The sequence below is a fragment of the Macaca fascicularis genome, chromosome 19 (genome assembly GCF_037993035.2).
Source record: "Macaca fascicularis isolate 582-1 chromosome 19, T2T-MFA8v1.1".
NCBI lineage: Eukaryota > Metazoa > Chordata > Mammalia > Primates > Cercopithecidae > Macaca > Macaca fascicularis.
Genome location: NC_088393.1, coordinates 44134244 through 44153744, shown reverse-complemented (window position 1 = coordinate 44153744; position 19501 = coordinate 44134244). Strand labels below are relative to the sequence as shown.

At 38.4% G+C, this 19501-nt stretch overlaps 2 protein-coding genes across 15 annotated transcripts in view; both read right to left on the bottom strand.

Moving 5' to 3' along the window:
* Positions 1-19501, bottom strand: part of LOC102121091 (uncharacterized) — a 65450-nt gene that overhangs the window by 38448 nt on the left and 7501 nt on the right. The gene's annotated exons all lie outside the window — the stretch shown is intronic.
* LOC102121732 (uncharacterized) overlaps positions 11103-19501 on the bottom strand; it is a 101783-nt gene continuing 93384 nt past the window's right edge. For 11 of the 14 annotated variants that reach the window (XM_074023340.1, XM_074023341.1, XM_074023338.1 and 8 more), the window contains one exon: positions 11103-14608. In XM_074023340.1, the coding sequence (XP_073879441.1) occupies positions 13026-14608 (1583 nt within the window). In that variant the 3' untranslated portion in view covers positions 11103-13025. The remainder of the gene's footprint in view (positions 14609-19501) is intronic. The other 3 variants (XM_074023342.1, XM_005589010.4, XM_074023345.1) reach the window with 1 other exon arrangement.

Here is a 19501-nt window from a genome sequence, read left to right as displayed (position 1 = left end):
AAGTGTGTGTCAAAACATCCACCAAAATTTTTAAAACTTTTTTGTAGACACAGGGTCTCACTATGTTGCCCAGGCTGGTCTTGAACTCCTGGGCTCAAGCAATCTTCCCATCCTGGCTTCCCAAAGTGCTGGGATTATAGGCATGAGCCACTATGCGTGGCTCACCTCATTATTTTGACTTAAAAGATCAGATAGGCTCAGATACCTCATATTTCAGAGAACACTTAATAGGTTATCCTCGGCCTCCAGTACTTGTTTCTTTAAAGGATATCCAGAAACAGCAGAAATCAAGCTTGGGTTCTGGACACCAGGAGATCTTACAAAGTTACTGTCCACTACGTAACAAGAAAGTAATTATTTCACACAGGTTCAGAAGCGAATTAACAAATGTTTATGTGACTTGGGCCTTTCTTTCTGTCTTTCTTTTTTTTTTTGAGACTGAGTCTTGCTCTGTTGCCAGGCTGGAGTCTAGTGGCGTAATCTCAGCTCACTGCAACCTCCACCTCCCAGGTTCAAGCGGTTCTTCTGCCTCACCCTCCTGAGTAGCTGGGACTACAGGCGCCCACCACCACGCCCAGCTAATTTTTGTATTTTTAGTAGAGATGGGGTTTCACCATGTTGGCTAGGATGGTCTCGATCTCTTGACCTCATGATCTGCCTGCCTCAGCCTCCCAAAGTGCTGAGATTACAGCTGTGAGCCACTGCGCCCGGCCAACTTGGGCCTTTCTAATACATGAAAAGGTATTGCCAATGTTAAAAAACAACTCTGAAATAGGGCACCAGTCATAGCATAGCCCTCTACCAAACTCATTTAATAGAGACTGTATTGGGAGTATCTCATAAAATGCTGTTCATGTTGCTGTCAGTTGTTAAATTTAGTTACAGGAGAAACAGCAGCTGGTTATATGTTAACACTGAAATGTCTTTAGGACACAGTCATTAATTATGCCCCTGGAGCAGCTGTTGAGGCTTTGCTTTGCCATTTATTTTGGCACTCTGCCCAAAGCCTAGTGCAGCTGACATTCATCAGTGTGCGTACATAAAATTGCCACTGGGTTAATATTTCCATTGTTTATCAAGCTAAGAAAAATGAAGCTACTGAGACTGAATTGACAGGTCTGAAATTAAGAATTTTCATGAAATTCATATTTCCTATACTACCTAGCCAATCCAATCCTTGGTATTTATCCAAAAGAAATGAAAACATACATCTATACGAAGAATTTTTACACAAATGTTCATGGTAGCCTTATTTTTGATAGCCTCCAAACTGGAAACAACCCAACTATTCATTAACAGGTGATTGTGGTACCATTATTTAGCAATGAAAACCGATTTAATAAAATTATGGATGAAAACTTCCGAAGCCTAACAAGATATTCAGACATCCAGATACAGAAGGCTCGCAATACGCAAGGAGATAAAATGCAAAAAGTTTTTCTCCATGGCACAATTATATTCACATTGTTTCAAGTCAAACAAAGATAAAGAGTGAATCCTTAAAAGAAAAAAAAGCATCTATAAGACTAATAGAGGATTTCTAAGCAGAAACCTTACATGTCAAAACAAAATGGGATGATATATTTAAAGTGCTAAAAAAAAATAAATAAATAAAACTAGCCAAGAATGCTACGTCCAGCAAAATTATCCTTCATAAACGAAGGAGAAATAGTCCTTTCTAGACAAGCAAATGCTAAGGAAATTTGTTACCACTAGACTGGCCTTATAAGAAAAGCTGAAGGCTGGGTGTGGTGGCTCACTCCTGTTATCTCAGCACTATGGGAGATCGAGGCGGGTGGATCACTTGAGGTCAGCAGTTTGAGAATAGCCTGGTCAACATGGTAAAAGCCCGTCTCTACTAAAAATACAAAAATTAGCCATGTGTGGTGGAGCATGCCTGTAATCCCAGCTACTTGGGAGGTTGAGGCATGGGAATCACTTGAACCTGGGAGGTGGAGGTTGCAGTGATCGGAGATTGCACCACTACATTCCAGCCTGGGTGGCAGAGTGAAACTGTCTCAGAACAGAAAAAAAAGAAAAAAGAAAGAAAGAAAGAAAGAAAGAAAAGCTCAAGGGGGTCTTAAACCTGGAAGCAAAAAAAAAATAACACTGTAACATTTACTATCATGAAAATAAGTGAAACTATAAAACTCACTGGTAAAGTAAACACATAAAGAAGAAAGAGAAAGGACTCACATGGTACTACTACAGAAGTCTACCAAGCCACAGTGACCATAAGAAAACAAGTAAAAAAAAACCCAAAAAACATAACACAACAAAAAAGGCTGGGCATGGTGGTTTAAATCTGTAATCTCAGCACTTTGGAGCCGGAGAGAGGAAGATCATTAGAGCCCAGGAGTTCAAGACTAGCCTGGGCAACACAGTGAGACTCCATCTCTATAAAAATAAAAAAAATTAGCCAGGCATGGTGGTGTATGGGGGGCTACTTGTGGGGCTCAGGTGGGAGGACTGCTTGACCCCAGGAGGTCTCAAAAAAAACCCAACACCCAAACCAATTAACAATATGATAGAGACAAAACTTCATATGTCAATAACAACTGTGAGCCAGGTCGGTGGATCACGTCTGTAATCCTAGCACTTTGGGAGGCCGAGGCAGGCGCATCACCTGAGGTCAGGAGTTTGAGACCTGCCTGGCCAACATGGCAAAACCCCATCTCTACTAAAATACAAAAATACCCAGGTGTGCTGGCACATGCCTGTAATCCCAGCTACTCGGGAGGCTGAGGTAGAATAGCTTGAACCAAGGAGGCAGGGGTTGCAGTGAGCGCCATTGCACTCCAGCCTGGGCAACAGAGTGAGACTTCATCTCAAAATAATAATAATAATAATAACTTTGAACATAAATGGATTAAATTCCCCACTTAAAAAATAGAGAATGGCTGAATGGATTTAAAACAAAAATGATCCCCAAATATCCTACTTAAAAGAAACTCACCTTACTGGTAATGACACATATAGACTGAAAGTAAAAGGATGAAAAAAGATATTTCATGAAAATGGAAACCAAAAGTGAGCAGAAGTAGCTATACTTCTAACAGATTAAAGAGATTTTAAGTCAAAAAGAGTAAAAAAAAAAAAAAAGACAAAGAAGGCCATTATATAAACGTAAAGTGATTAAACCAGCAGTGGACATAACAACTCTAAATATCTATGCAGCCAACACTGAAGTACCCAGATTCATAAAGCAAATATTACTAGATCTAAAGAGAGAGACTGCAATACAATAATAATGAGGGACTTCAACATCCCATTCTCAGCATTAGTTTTAAAAAATTAGACAGTTTTTAAAAATTAGATTTAAATTAGACTTTAGACCAAATGCACCTAACAGATAGTCACAGAACCTTTCACCCAACAGATGTAGACTACACATTATTTTCACCAGTACATGGAACAATCTCCATAACAGGCCATTGAGTAGGCCACAAAACAAGTCTCAACAAGTTTTTAAAAGCTGAAATCTTATCAAGTATCTTAGACCACAATGGAATAAAACTAGAGATCAACACCAAGAGGAACTTTGGAAAGTATACCAATAAATGGAAATTAAATATCATACTCCTGAATAACCACTAAAGATTACAACCAAAATGAAAATTGAAATTTTTTTTTTTTTTTTTTTTTTTTGAGATGGAGTTTCACTCTTGTTGCCCAGGCTGGAGTGCAATGGCACGATCTCGGCTCACTGCAACCTCCGCCTCCCAGATTCAAGCAATTCTCCTGCCTCAGCCTCCCGAGTAGCTGGGATTACAGGCAAGTGACACCACGCTCGGCGAATTTTTGTATTTTTACATGGTGAGCCACCATGCCAGGCTGAAGAAAAGTTTCTGGAAATAACTGAAAATGAAAACACAACATTCCCAAACCTGTGAAATAGGGCAAAAGTAGTGCTAAGAGGGAAGCTTATAGTAATAAATGTAGAATGCAATCAAAAAAGTTGGCTGGGCACGGTGGCTCATGCCTGTAATCCCAACACTTTGGGAGGCCGAGGTGGGCGGATCACCTGAGGTCGGGAGTTCGAGACCAGCCTGGCTAACATGGTGAAACTCCATCTCTACTAAAAATACAAAAATTAGCCGAGCATGGTGGTGGGTGCCTGTAATTCTAGGTACTCGGGAGGCTGAGACTGGAGAACCGCTTGAACCCGGGAGGCAGAGGTTATGGTGAGCCGAGATTGCACCACTGCACTCTAGCCTGGGCAACAGAGTGAGGAGACTGTCTCAAAAAAAAAAAAAAAAAAAGTAGAACAATTACAAATTAACAATCTAACAATGTACCTCAAAGAACTAGAAAACAAGAACAAGCCAAAAGAAAAGAAATAATATAAGATCAGAGCAGAATTAAATGAAATGGAGACTAAAACATTATGAAGGATCTACAAAATGAAAAGTTGGTTATTCAAAAAGATAACCCAAATTGGTAAACCACTAGGTAGACTAACCAAGAGAGAAGATCCAAATAAGCAAAATTAGAAATGAAGAAGGAGACATTACAACTGATACTACAGAAATACAAAAGAGCGTCACAGACTTATAAGCAACACTATACTGACCAACTAGAAAACCTAGGGAAAACAGATATATTCCTGAAAACATAAAACTTACCAACACTGAATGAGGAGGAAATAAAAAATCTGAACAGACCACTAGGAAGTAGTGAGATTAAATCAGTAATAAAAAGTCTCCCAACCAAGAAAAGTCCAGGGCCAATTGGAATCACAGCCAAATTACACCATACGAAGAAGAACTAATACCAATTCTCCTGAAACTATTCCAAAAAATCATAGAGGAGAGAATTCTCCCCAACTCATTCTACAAGGCCAGGATCATCCTGTTACCAAAACCAGGGAAGGACACAACATCAAAAGAAAACTAAAGGCTGATATCTGACCAAAAGTAGATGCAAAAATCCTCAACAAAGCACTAACAAACCAAATCCAATAGCACAGCAAAATGATAATACACCACAATCAAGTGAGATTTATACCATGGATGCAAAGATGGGTCAATGTATGCAAATCAGTTAACATGATACATCACATCGGAATAAAGGACAAAAACCATATGATCATCTCAATAGATGCAGAAAAAGCATCTGATAAAATTCAACATGCTTTCACAATAAAAACTTCAACAAGCTAGGCACAGAAGGTATATACCTCAGAATAATAAAGGTTATATATAACAAACCCACAGCTGACACCATAGTGAATAGGGAAAAGCTGAAAGCATTTCCACTAAGAATTGGAACAATGCCCACTTTCACCACTCCTATTCAACATAGTACTGGAAATTCCAGCCAGACCAATCAGGCAAGGGAAAGAAATAAAAGGTATCCAAATTGGAAAATAGCAAGTCAAACTGTGCCTTTTTGTTGATGATATAATCCTGTATCTAGGAAAATCTAAAGACTCCACCTGGCTGGGCGTGGTAGCTCACGCCTGCAATCCCAGCACTTTCGAGGAGGCTGAGGCACAAAAGAATTGCCGGGAGGTGGAGGTTTGCAGTGAGCCAAGATTGTGCCACTGCACTTCAGCCTGGGTGAAAGAGAGACCCTGTCTCAAAAAAAAAAAAAAAAAAAAGAAAAGAAAAGAAAAAACAAAAAAAAAGAATATTATGAACAAGAATAAGAGTATAAAGCATATTATGACAATAAATTTGATAATCTATATGAAACAGAATAATTCCTTGAAAGACACAATCTGTCAAAACTCACCAAGAATAGACAATCCAAACAGGCCTGTATCTATTAAATAAATGGAATCAATAACTATTAACCTTCCAAAATAGAAAGCATCAGGCCCAGAAGGGTTTACTGATTAATGCTCCCAAACATATAAGAAAGAAATTTTATCAATTCTCTACACTGTCTTCTAGAAAAAGGAAGTATTTCCTAACTCAGTCTATGAGGCCAGCATTATCCTAATACCAAAACCAGGAGAAACATATTACAAGAAAAGAAAACTACAGAACAACATCTCTCATGAATATAGATGCAAAAATACTCAATATTAGCAAATCAAATCCAGTAATATATAAAAAGAATTATACACCACAATCAAGTGGGATTTATCCCAGAAATGCAAGATTGATTCAATGTTTGAAAATCTATTAATGTCATTCATAACATCAAGAGGCTAAAGAAGAAAAATCATATAATCATGTCTATAGATGCAGAAAAATCATTTGACAAAAATCCAACACTCAATCACAATAAAACAGTCAAAAATTTAGGAATAGAAGGGAAGTTCCTCAACTCAATAAGGCAATCTTTTGGTCTCTTACAATCCTTCAAAATCTGAGTCTTAAAAAATTAGCTTTATATTTAATAGTAAAGAGACTTGAAATACTTTAAATCAAACCCACTCCAAACCACTGAATTATATACCATTATTTTCCAGTATTTTCACAGCATTTGAAAACCTTGTAAGTCAATTTTGCTCTTCTTTTCCACTGCCAATATTTGTTTCTATTTACCCACATATTTAACATTTTCCTTATCCATCTTCCTTTTTTCGCAAGTCCTCCATCTGAGACCACTTACGGACAGCATGCCAATGCTTCTCCTTGGCCTCCTGTCTATACACCTCTTTAGCCCATGACATCAAGTTTTTGAAGAAACCACGCCAAATGTCAAAACAGCAGTTAAAGAACAGTCTGGGGCCAGGCATGGTGGCTTATGCCTGTAATCCCAGCACTTTGGGAGGCCAAGATGGATCACCTGAGGTCAGGAGCTCAAGACCAGCCTGGCCAACACGGCAAAATTCCATCTTTACTAAAAATACAAAAGTTAGCCAGGCATGGTGGCAGGTGCCTGTAATCTCAGCTACTTGGGAGGCTGAGGCAGGGAGAATCCCTTAACCTGGGAGGCGGAGACTGCAGTGAGCCGAGATCGCACCACTACACTCCAGCCTGAACGACAGAGCAAGACTCCATTTAAAAAAAAAAAAAAAGAACAGTCTGGAAATCACTAGGGAGCCTTGAGATTGAAACTATTTCCATATTTTTCCTTCTTTTGATCTCATTTGCTCATGAGTATAGAATGTTTCCCAGTCTACATGTGACTAAATGTAGAAGCAGATATGAGAACCCAGCTGTCTGCTTTTATTTAAAGTATTTGAAAATTGTGTAACAATGACGCTATTTTTTTTTGTTTTGGAAATAATTATTTTTCATAATTTCCTAAAAATTTATTATTTATATTAACATGTAATGAGTTTATTAGTTTCAAATGAATCAAAAATGGTTTTTGGTTGAGTGCTGTGGCTCACACCTGTAATCCCAGCACTTTGGGAGACCGAGGTGGGCAGATCATTTGAGGCCAGGAGTTCAAGACCAGCCTAGCCAACATAGTGAAACCCAATCTCTACTAAAAATACAAAAATGTATCTGAGCATGGTGGTGCACACCTGTAATCCCAGCTACTCAGAAGGCTGAGGCATGAGAATTGCTTGCGCCTGGGAGGCAGAGGTTTCAGTGAGCCAAGATTGCATCACATACTCCAGCCTGGGCAGCAGAGTAAGACCCTGTCTCAAAAAAAAAAAAAATTTTTTTTAAATTTCAATTTGAGGACTACTGTTGCAAAATGCCTACTGTTTTAAGTCAGTTTCCCAGGAAAAGAATCTGAGATGGAAATCTATGGTAGGGTTTATTGGGGAGATCTCTTGGGAACATCAGCAGTAAGGAAATGAATAAAGAAGAATTGGATGGAAAGAGAAATTAAACTGATGTAGTTGAAATTTGTTCCCTGGGGAGCTCTAGAGCTGTGACTGCTCTTCAGAGTTGCTCTAAACTGAGGCAATGTGGACCAAGCTGCCTGCAGGGAGACAGTGTAACCTTGCATAAGGCAGCTCCTTTCATCCAACAGCAATTCCTTAGAGGAATTTAGCTGTGAGTTGTCAGCAGCCAAGATTCTCAGAAGTTGGCAGCACAAGTGCCTCAGTCCTGAAGGTGGAATCTTGAAAAGTCTGAGGTATAGCTTACACTCGAGTTCCCACAGGGATCAGGATGAAATCATCCGTGGCAGGACTGTGCCTGCGATCATACCCTTGACTTACTTCTCTTTCTTATTCTGCTTCCTCCATTCTCTTACCCCTCTTACTGAAAGCACTTCCTTAATAAATCACTTGCATAGGAATCCTCATCTCAAAGCCTGCTTCTGGGAAACAGCTGAAAAGAAAGTCCATCACACATCTTGATTCCACCCCCAACATCTACCCTAAAATATTTCTCCCCAACCTGCTGCATTTTTATCAAATGGTCCACCGTCCAGCCAGTTTCTTTCCATTAAAACATAGGAGTTATCCTTTATCTCTTTACTCCTCATCTTTCCTATGAACTCATTATGTTGAATCACCTCCAAAATGTATCTGAAATCTACCAATTTCTACTGCTGTGTCTAATCCAAGCCACTATTAGTATATTTTATTCTGTGTGTTTTGAGGCCATTCACAGGAACTGGACCTCTTACGAAGTCTGAACTCTAGAATGGAAACTCTCTAGGCAGTAACTCAAGTGTGTTCAGGTAAAGAAGAATTCACCATGATTTAATTAATGATTTTTTTTTCAAAGTTTATCTCAGTCACTTATATCTATCTTATTATTTCTACCCCTTAGGACAGAAGGAAAAAATGAATTTACAAAGACCAGATCATCTGCTTGCTGACACAAGGTCAGTAAAACACCCTTTTAGACCTATTCTGAGGCACTTTACCTCACCTGATAGGCTCAGCCAGTCTTACTGGGGTGAGAGAGGCCAAAAGAGAAATCTAAGGTTGTCCTTATGGGCCTTAAGTGGAATTTTACATTTCTCTGTTGACTCCAAAGCTATGTAAAGAAAGGGGCAGAGGATTTAAGGCATATAAAGTACAGGCCAAAACAAAAACAAAAATTAAAAAGAAAACTCACAAAGAAAAACAACTGTTTAGACAAAAAAAAAAAAAAGTCTCACAAATACTTATACAGGGTTACTTGTGTGGATACATGAAATGTGAAAACTATTTTTTGAAAAAAGGTTTACAGGCTGGGGATGGTGGCTCACAGACCAGCTTGACCTACATAATGAAACCCTGTCTCTACTAAAATACAAAAATTAGCTGGGCGGGTGCCTATAGTCCCAGCTATTCAGGAGACTGAGGCAGGAGAATTGAGCCCAGGAGGTGGAGGCTGCAGTGAGCCAAGATCATGCCACTGCAATCCAGCCTGGGCGACAGAGGGAGACTCCCTCTCCAAAAAAAAAAAAGTTTACAGGCTGGCGCAGTGGCTCAACGCCTGCAATCCCAGCACTTTGGGAGGCGGAGGTGGGCGGATCACCTGAGGTCAGGAGTTCGAGACCAGCCTGGCCAACGTGGTGAAACCCCAGTTCCATTAAAAATACAAAAAAAAAAAAAAAAAAAAAAATAGGCATGGTGGCGCGTGCCTGTGGTCCCAGCTGCTCAGAAGGCTAAGGCAGGAGAATCACTTGAACCCAGGAGGCAGAGGTTGCAGTGAGCCGAGATCACACCACTGCTCTCCAGCCTGGGTGACAGAGCAAGACTTTGTCTCAAAAAAAAAAAAACTAAAAAACAGTTTACACATAAATATTGGGTATGCTGGCAAAACTGGATTTAGTATAAAACTTACTGAAGAAGGGACTATGAAATGATAATACTCATTTAGATATTTCAGTTTTAGTAAGTTGTAATTGTTTTCACTAAAGTCAGTCCCTGCTGTTAAGTCACCATCGGTCTTCAAAAATACCTAATAACAATCAAAACTGATAGTCATGGTTGTACTTCACAACTTTAGTTTGAGATTTACTTTTGGGAAATTAACTTCAAACAAATGTAGTTCATGTTCAATCATAAAAGCTAAAGATCCCTTTTCATAAACACCTCCTATTTTTATCTCCTTTTTATTATTTTTATTCTTTTGAGGTAGAGTCTTGCTGTGTTGCCCAGGCTGAAGTGCACTGGCGTGATCTTGGCTCACTGCAACCTCCACCCCACTAGGTTCAAGTGATTCTCCTGCCTCAGCCTCCTGAGTAGCTGGGATTACAGGCACGCACCACCACGCCTGGCTAATTTTTGTATCTTTAGTAGAGGTGCGGTTTCACCATATTGGCCAGGCTGGTCTCGAACTCCTGACCTCAGGTAATCTGCCTGCCTAGGCCTCCCAAAGTGCTGGGATTACAGGCATGAGCCACCACACCCAACCTATCTCCTTTTTATTTTTATTTTTTATTTTTTTGAGGAAGGGTCTTACTCTTGTCATCCAGGCTGGAGTGCAGTGGCACGATCTTGGCTTACTGCAACCTCTGCCTCCCGTGTTCAAGTGATTCTCCTGCCTCAGTCTCCTGAGTAGGTGGGATCACAGGCACCCGCCACCATGTCTGGCTAATTTTTGTATTTTTAATAGAGTTGAGGTTTCATCCTGTTGGCCAGGCTGGTCTTGAATTCCTGACCTCAGGTGATCCACCCACCTCGGCCTCCCAAAGGGCTGGGTTTACAGGCTTGAGCTACTGCGTCTGGCCCTATCTCCTTTTTAAAAAGGCATTAGCAGCTTTCTGTATTGTATATCAAATAATACTGTAGAGATGGCATAATAAAAACATCACCTCTGTAAGGGTTGGTTCATGTACTGTTACAAAGAATGAGACCCTTCAAGAGGAACTCTATTATTAGTGTTCAGGATCTGAGTTCACCACCATTTCCAACCAAAACTGGATGGGCTGTGTAAGTCAAGAGTTGTAAAAAGAATAAAATGGTCTCTAGGTTAAGACCAACACACTTTTACACAATTGCTTATGGCCACCTCAGGAAATAAAGATTTCTCATTTCAAAATATTGTTATAATTAACAATGATATTAATGCCTATGCTGGTTGTATGGAAAATTACAGGGCAAGAAAACAAATATTGCAAAGTCACTTTCTCAGGAAAAATCTTAATCTCTCCACAATGACTAAATATATCAGTAATCAGTTAGCTATGAACCTAATAAATTTGCTGTCTAGTAATACTGGCTACACTGAGAGGACAGGCACCATGAGTAGTAGACATGATGCCCTGAGCTAGTAAATAAAAACACATTTCATTTGTTATACTGCCATCTGATTTTCAGTTTTAATAATTATTTACTTGAATCTAAGATATCATCAGTTGAAAGGAGTCCAATTTCAGAAATGTTAAAATATAGAAAAACAGCATCATCAAGTTGCTAAAATGTGCTAATTTCACATTATATAATAAACAGGAATATTCTAATTGCTAATTTTCTAGAGATATTTTTCATAAAATAGTTGAGCATCTGATAGGGCATATGAATCCATTATAACATTTCCTTCTATGGGCACAGGCTTCCCTTGGCCTATTCTGAGAAAGAACTAGAAAAACACTGTTACAAGTAAACATTCATATTATCATTGTGTATCATTAGCTTTTAAGATTTATTTTATATGCTACCAGTCTTTTTTTAAGGCATAAAAATTACAAGCAAAGCTCAAGTCTCCTTTTAATCAACAGCCTCAAATTCAATCTCCAGAGACAATGCTATCAATAATTGGGTATGTATCCTTCTATTCTATTTTAAATAGTTTAACATACACTTTTCAATAATAGAAACAGTTGTTCTTTATAAATGATTTCATTCCAATTTACATAAATATTATTATACAATGTTTCATTTGTATTTTGATTTTTTTACTCAACATTGTTTTAACTATCCATGTTATACAATACGGATCTGGGTCACTGTTTTAAGTGCTGTATACTATTCTATCATTTGAATATATCATATTTTATTCATCATTACCCCAATGACGAATAGGTTATTTTCAAGGCAGATATATGTCTATATATTTCTTTTTTTTAAGAGATTGGGTCTTGCTATGTTTCCCAGGCTGGTCTTGAACTCCTGAGCTCAAGTTATCTTCTCATATCAGCCTCCAAAGTAGCTGGGATTATAGGCATGTGCCACTGCATCTGGTTATACATATGTACATATATCATATAAATATTTCTTATGCATTATTTGTGAGTTTCTATAGGATGTATACCTAGAAGTGGAATTACAGAGTCCTTTTTTTTTTTTTTTTTTAAAAAAGGCTCCCTGGCCTCAACGTCATAGACAATAACCTCTATTTTCTTCCAATGGTTTCAGTTTGGCTTTTCAGATTCCAGTATTTAAATCCTTTAGAATATTAATCTTTTGGACAGGCACAGTGGCTCAAGCCTCTAAACCCCAGCACTTTGGGACGCCAAAGAGGGCAGATCTCTTGAGGTCAGGAGTTCAAGACTAGCCTGGCCAACATGGTGAAATCCCATCTCTACTAAAAATACAAAAAAAAAAAAAGGAACCCAGGAGGCAGAAAGGCTGCAGTGAGCTGAGATTGCACCACTGTACTCCAGCCTGGGCGACAGAGTGAGACCTTTGTCTCAAAAAAAAAAAAAAAGAATATTTATTTTTTAATATGTCATAATGTTGTAATTTTAGTTCCTCTAATACGGGGAGTCAAATATCAGCAATTTTATTGACTAGGTCATCATTTCCCTACTAATTCATGATGTCAGGTCTAACATACCCCAAGTTCACATATATTCATGAGTCTGCTTCTGGATATTCTATTCTTTAAAATCTGCTTATTTACCTACTAATGTACTAATACCACACATTTTTAAATGACTATAACTTTATATTATACAGTGAGGGTGTTTCCTCTGTTCGTTTCAAAATTGTCTCAGCAATCCATACACTTCTACTTCACATGAATTTTGTAATCATTTTTGAAAGATCCTAGATTCTTAGTAGATTTTGTTTGGAAGTGCACTCAGTCTATAGATTTTTAGAATTGGAGGTTTTTATAATACCGGGTTTTTCCATCTATGTATATGGTATTTCTCTCCATTTATTCCAGTCTTACATCTTTTAACAAAGTATTAAAATTTTTCCATAAAGATCCTGGTTTTTTGAGCTTATGCCAAGATATTTTAAGTAAAACATGGGTTGAATTTAAGAGGGCTTCTTCCATTTAATATACTCGGTGTCTCTCACCTGTATGACCTCTCTTATGTATAGAAAGGGATGCTCTTTGAGAGAATGCTTTCCCACATTCATTACATTCAAAGGGTTTCTCACCAGTATGACTTCTCATATGTATAATAAGTAATGAGCACTGAGAAAAGGCTTTCCCACATTTATTACATTCATAGGGTTTCTCCCCTGTGTGACTTCTCACATGAAGAGTGAGGGATGAGATTCGAGAGAAGGCTTTACCACATTCATTACATTTGAATGGTTTCTCCCCCGTATGAATTTTTTCATGTTCAAGAAGATTTTGTCTCTGACTGAAAGCTTTCCCACATTGATTACAATGATAAGGTTTCTCTCCAGTATGAATTTTCTCATGTTCAGTGAGGTTTGATTTCTGACTAAAGGCTTTTCCACAGACTGTACATGCATAGGGTTTCTCACCCGTATGAATTCTCTGGTGTCGAATGAGGTTTGACATCTGAATAAAGGCTTTCCCACATTCACTGCATTCATAAGGTTTCTCTCCAGTGTGAATTTTCTGATGTGTAATGAGATTTTCTTTCCTGCTGAAGGCTTTTCCACATTCCTTACATTCATAGGGTTTCTCAGCTGTATGATTTCGCATATGTACGGTAAGGGATGAACTTTGAGAGAAGGCTTTCCCACATTCGCTACATACATAGGGTTTCTCACCAGTGTGACTTCTCATATGTATAATAAATACTGAGCATTGAGAGAAAGCTTTTCCACATTTATTACATTTATAGGGTTTCTCCCCCGTGTGACTTCTCATATGTAGCGTAACAGATGACATTCGAGAAAAAGCTCTACCACATTCATTACATGCATACGGTTTCTCCCCAGTATGAATTTTCTCATGCTCGATAAGATTTTGCTTCTGGCTGAAGGATTTCCCACATTCCTTACATTCATAGGGTTTCTCTCCAGTGTGAATTCGCTCATGTTCAATGAGATTTGATTTCTGACTGAAGGCTTTCCAACAATCCTTACATGCATAAGGTTTCTCCCCAGTATGAATTCTCTGGTGTCTAATAAGGTTTGACATCTGAATGAAAGCTTTTCCACATTCATTACACTTATACGGTTTTTCCCCAGTATGAATTTTCTGATGTGTAATAAGATTTTCCTTCCTACTGAAGGCTTTTCCACATTCTTTACATTTGTAAGGTTTCTCTCCAGCATGAATTCGCTCATGTCTAATGAGGTCAAATTTATGACTGAAGTCTTGTCCACACTGATTACACTTAAAGGGGGTTACAACATAGGATGCACAATGGTAAAATGGTTTCCCAAACTCATTACATCCATTCTGTTTCTCTCTTATACAGCCTTTCTCATATCTAAGTAAGTCTAAATTATGCTCCAAACCCTTATCAAGTAAGTCATGGTCATAGAAGCTTTGTCTTGAAGTAACAATGTCTGAACTCAGAGGAAATATTTTCGCAACTTTTTTACATTCAATGACTTTTTCCTTTATCAGAATTTTCTTGGAGATGGATGTGACTTTCCTCACAAGTGTTTCCTGTTGCTTCTTGATCTGTTCATCAACTTCCCAAACTTCTAAAATGGAGGACCAGAAATTATTACTTGTGAATTATTCTACCACTATACTGTTAATAACATATCAGAAATTGGCTAATGTGGGGTTTAATCTTTGATGTTGGCCTAGTCAACCAATATGAAAGAAAGCTAAGAGTAAATGTTCCTACTTCCTAAGGTTTGAGAAGTTAACTACTACATCAAACATATGGAGACAAAAACTGGTATCTGTAGGTCCAAGTAGCTTTGATTGATTTGTAAAGTGTCCAAAAACAGTGCAGAAATCAGCAAAACGAATAGAATAATTAAAATGAAAGGGTGAACACAAAAATGACTGACAGGGAGTCAAACGGCTAAAGAGCAAAATTAACATTTGTGATTAAACACATTGGCTTGAATGCATGTATTTTTCCTCCTTCCTAAAATTCCATTAAAATGATAGTGAAAGAATAAAGGGTTAAATCCATAAGAAAAAGGAGACATGAGTGTAAAAAAGGTGAACAAGAGATTTTAACATAATACTGCAAGATGAGAAGCATTTAGAGAACCATAAACAGAATAGCAAAGCTATAAAGTATCATGAAGATGCAAATGACAATAAGCAACAAAGTGATTTGGCCAAAAATCACTGGAAAGGCTCAAGAATTGGAGAATCCAGGCACTCAAAAGGTAGGGATAAACAAGCACAAGGCAAGGATGTTCCCTTGCATTACTGCTTTTTAACATTGTACTAGAAGTCCTACCAAATGCAACAAGAAAAGGAAATAAAAGCTATTCAGATTAGGAAGGAAAAACGAAACAAGAACTGTCTTTGTTCACAGGTGATATGATCATCTATGTAGGAAATCCGAAAAAAAAAAAAAAAATCAACAACAACAAAAAACCCCTGCTACAACTAGTAAGTCAAAGGCTGACAAATTTGCAGAGCAATAGGAACTCTCACACATTGCTGGTGGGACTGCAAAATGGTATAGCCACTTTGGAAGACAGTCTAGCAGTTTCTTACAACATTAGACATACTATTACCATATTATTCAGCAACCATGCTTGGTATTTACCCCAATGAGTTGAAAACTTATGTCCATACAAAAACCTGCACATGGATATTTACAGTAGCTTTATTCCTAATTGCCAACACTTGGAAGATGCCCTTTACTAGGCGAATGGATAAACTGTGGTACATCTAGACAATGAAATATTCATCAATGATAAAAACATGTGCCATCAAGTTATAAGAAGACATGGAGGAACCTTAAATGCATGTTGCTAAGTGAAAGAAGCCCATTGGAAAAGGCCACCTACTGTATGATTCCAAACTGGAAAAGGCAAAATCATGACCAGTAAACATATCAGTGGTTGTCAGAGCTTATGGGAGAGGAAGGAATAAATAGGGGGAAGACAAGGGAGTTTTAGGGCAGTGAAAGTATTCTGTACCATACTATAATGGATCTGAGTCATTAAACATTTATCAAAACCCATGGAATGTACAACACCAGGAGTGACCCTAATGTAAATTACGGACTTTGGGTAATAATGATGTGTATAATAATAACAGTAATGCAGGTTCATTGACGGTAACAAATACACCACTGTGGTGCAAGATGTTGACAGTGGGGAAGGCTGTATGTGTGCTCGGGCAGTGGGTATTCATATACTTCGTACTTTTTCATGAGCTCTGTACACCACTCAGTTTTGTCATGAACCTAAAACCAGCCTAAAAGATGAAGTTTATTAATTTAAAAAACCAGATGCACTGGGCTGTACCTGTATTCCCAGCTATTTGGAAGGGTTGCTAATGGCCAGGAGTTTGAGACTAGTCTGGGAAACAGCAAGACCTCATCTCAAAAAAAGGGGGAGTGGGTAGGATAAGAGTGGAACTAAAAAGAAGAGGATTAAAGTCTGAGTAGGGAGCAGTTACACACCAAGGCAAGAGTTATGGATCTGCTTAAGTAACATGTATTCCAATCTCCCACCATGCTTTTCCATCCTGTAAAGGCTGAGGCAGTTAAAACTATGTTTCCTAGACATAACTGCATGTAGATTCCCATGTGATTTAGATTCACCATACACTCTAACATGAGTGAGATCAACAAACCCTTTCTGTTATTTAGCCTCATGAATGCTGGCATGTACCTACACATAAGAGATAAAAAGATTAAAAGGAACAACAGATGCTGCCATTTGGGGCCCCACACAAAACTTCTAGGTTCAGCCTGGGCACGGCAGCTCAAGCCTGTAATGCCCACACTTTAGGAGGCCGAGGCAGGTGGATCACCTGAGGTCAGAAATTCAAGACCAGCCTGACCAATATGACAAAACTCCATCTCTACTAAAAATACAAAAATTAGCTGGGCATGGTGGTGTGCACCTGTAATCCCAGCTACACAGCAGGCTGAGGCAGGAGAATTGCTTGAACCTGAACCTGGGAGGCAGAGGTTGCAGTAAGCCGAGATTGTGCCACTGCACTCCAGCCTGGACAACAGAGTGAGACTCAGTCTCAAATAAACAAACAAACAAAAAACCTTCTAGGTTCTGATCCAACCATTCTGTAGTCCACTAGTTAAAAAAACTTAGGCAGGGCATGGTGGCTCACACCTGTAATCCCAGCACTTTGGGAGGCCAAGCTGGGCGGATCACCGGAGGCTGGGAGTTTGAGACCAGCCTGACTAACATGGAGAAACCCCATCTCTACTAAAAATACAAAATTAGCTGGGCGTGGTGGTGCATGCCTGTAATCCCAGCTACCTGGGAGGCTGAGGCAGGAGAATCACTTGAACCTGGGAGGCGCACGTTGCGGTGAGCCAAGATTTCAACTTTGCACTCCAGCCTGGGCAATGAGAGCAAAACTCCATCTCAGAAAAAAAAAAAAAAAAAAACATAAAAATTTTTTTTTTATCCTCTTTAAAATTTAGAATTTTGGAAGATGTTTAGAATTTCCCTTTTATCCCTTCAGGCATCAAAATGAGGTAAACTAATAACAATGATGGATTCCTTATTTAAACAAAGAATTTTGAGAGTATCATTTAAATTAAAAATACATAGAAAACAGAAAAATAAGACAAGTAGTAACTCTAGGAGTGACAAAAAGTTTAAGTATATGTAATTAAAAGTCATTTCTTGGCTCAGTAGTAAACAATATGTCAACAATCATAACAAAGTAAGTGGTGAAACTGAATTAGCTAAAAATTGTGACGTATCTATATTCCAGAAAAAAAGGAAAGAAGTGATTGATAATGCTACTAAACCTCATCTTCCATTTATATCAAGTTGATAAAAACTGACAAATTATCAAACAGCAGCATATTTAGGGAAATCCAGATTCTACCCTGTCCCTGAAACACCAATTCCCGCTTTGCCCTCTAGATAACCATTTTTATTAGTTCTTAGATTATTATTATTGTTATTATTATTATTATTTTGAGACAGAGTCTCGCTCTGTCACCAGGCCAGAGTGCAGTGGTGCAGTCTCGGCTCACTGCAACCTCCACCTCCCGGGTTCAAGCGATTCCCCTGCTTCAGCCTCCCCAACAGCTGGAACTACAGGTGCACGCCACCACACCCAACTAATTTTTTGCATTTTTCAGTAGAGATGGGGATTCACCATGTTGGCCAGGATGGTCTCCATCTTCTGACCTCATGATCCGCCTGCCCCAGCCTCCCAAAGTGCTGGGATTACAGGTATGAGCCACCACGCCCGGCCAGTTCTTGTATTATTCTTCCATCATTAAAAAAAAAACATACATACAAACACACACACACACACACACATATATATGTATCATACATTTCCTTATATATAGTACATATACACACATATATCATATGTACAGTTGGCCCTTGAACAACATGGGGATGGGGTGCCAATCCTCCACATAATTGCAAATCTGTTTCTAACTTCTGACTCTCCCAAAACTTAACCAATAATAGCCTACTGTTGACCAGAAGCCTTATTGAAAACATAGTTGATGAACACGTATTTTGTATATGTATTATACACTGCATTTTTACAATAAAATAACCTGGAGAAAAGAAAATGTTATTAGGAAGAGAAAATACATTTACTATTCATTAAATGGAAGTGGATCATCCTAAACATCTTCATCCTCATCATCTTCACACTGAGTAGGCTAAGGAGGAGGTTGGTCTTGCTGTCTTGGGTAGCAGAGGTGTAAGAAAATCAGCATATAAGTGGACCCGTGCAGTTTAAACCCAAGTTGTCCAAGGGCCAATTGAATTTTTATACATATTTTACACACTAACACACACTCTTCTGTCTCTCTTCCCATCTATTTGCACAAAAAAAATAGCATATTCTAAACAACGTTCTGTACACTGAGTTTTTTTCACTTACATGTCCTGAAACCATGACTTCTCTGACTGTAACTTTAGAGTTGTGACATTAAAATCATGCACATATTTTACATATGAAAAAATAAATCAAAAAAAGAAAGAAAGTCAAAGCAATCCCTAAAAATAGAAAAAAACTGGAAACAAGTAACCCTACTTATCAAATGAGGGTCATAATCACATAGAAAATTACTTCAAGTAACCTTAAACATAGTAGTTTGACTATATATCCCTATTAGAATATAGTCTAAGGAGGAAACCCCAAAGAAATCTTAAACTACATTTAGTTGTCTTTTTATTATTAGTAATATTAGTATTACTGTTAATTTGAAACTAATATATAAAGAAAGAAGATAGATTAGTCAGTGTTACTCCCTAAGGGTCACTTGGCAATGTCTGGAAGGTCTACAGACATTTTTGGTTTTCACAATTGGGAAGATGATGGGGAAAAAGAGGGATGGTGCTACTGTTATCCAGTGAGTAGAAGCAGGCATGCTGCTAAACGTCCCACAGCACACAAGGCAGTCCCCTAGAGCTAAGAATTATCTGGCCCAAAATGTCAATAGT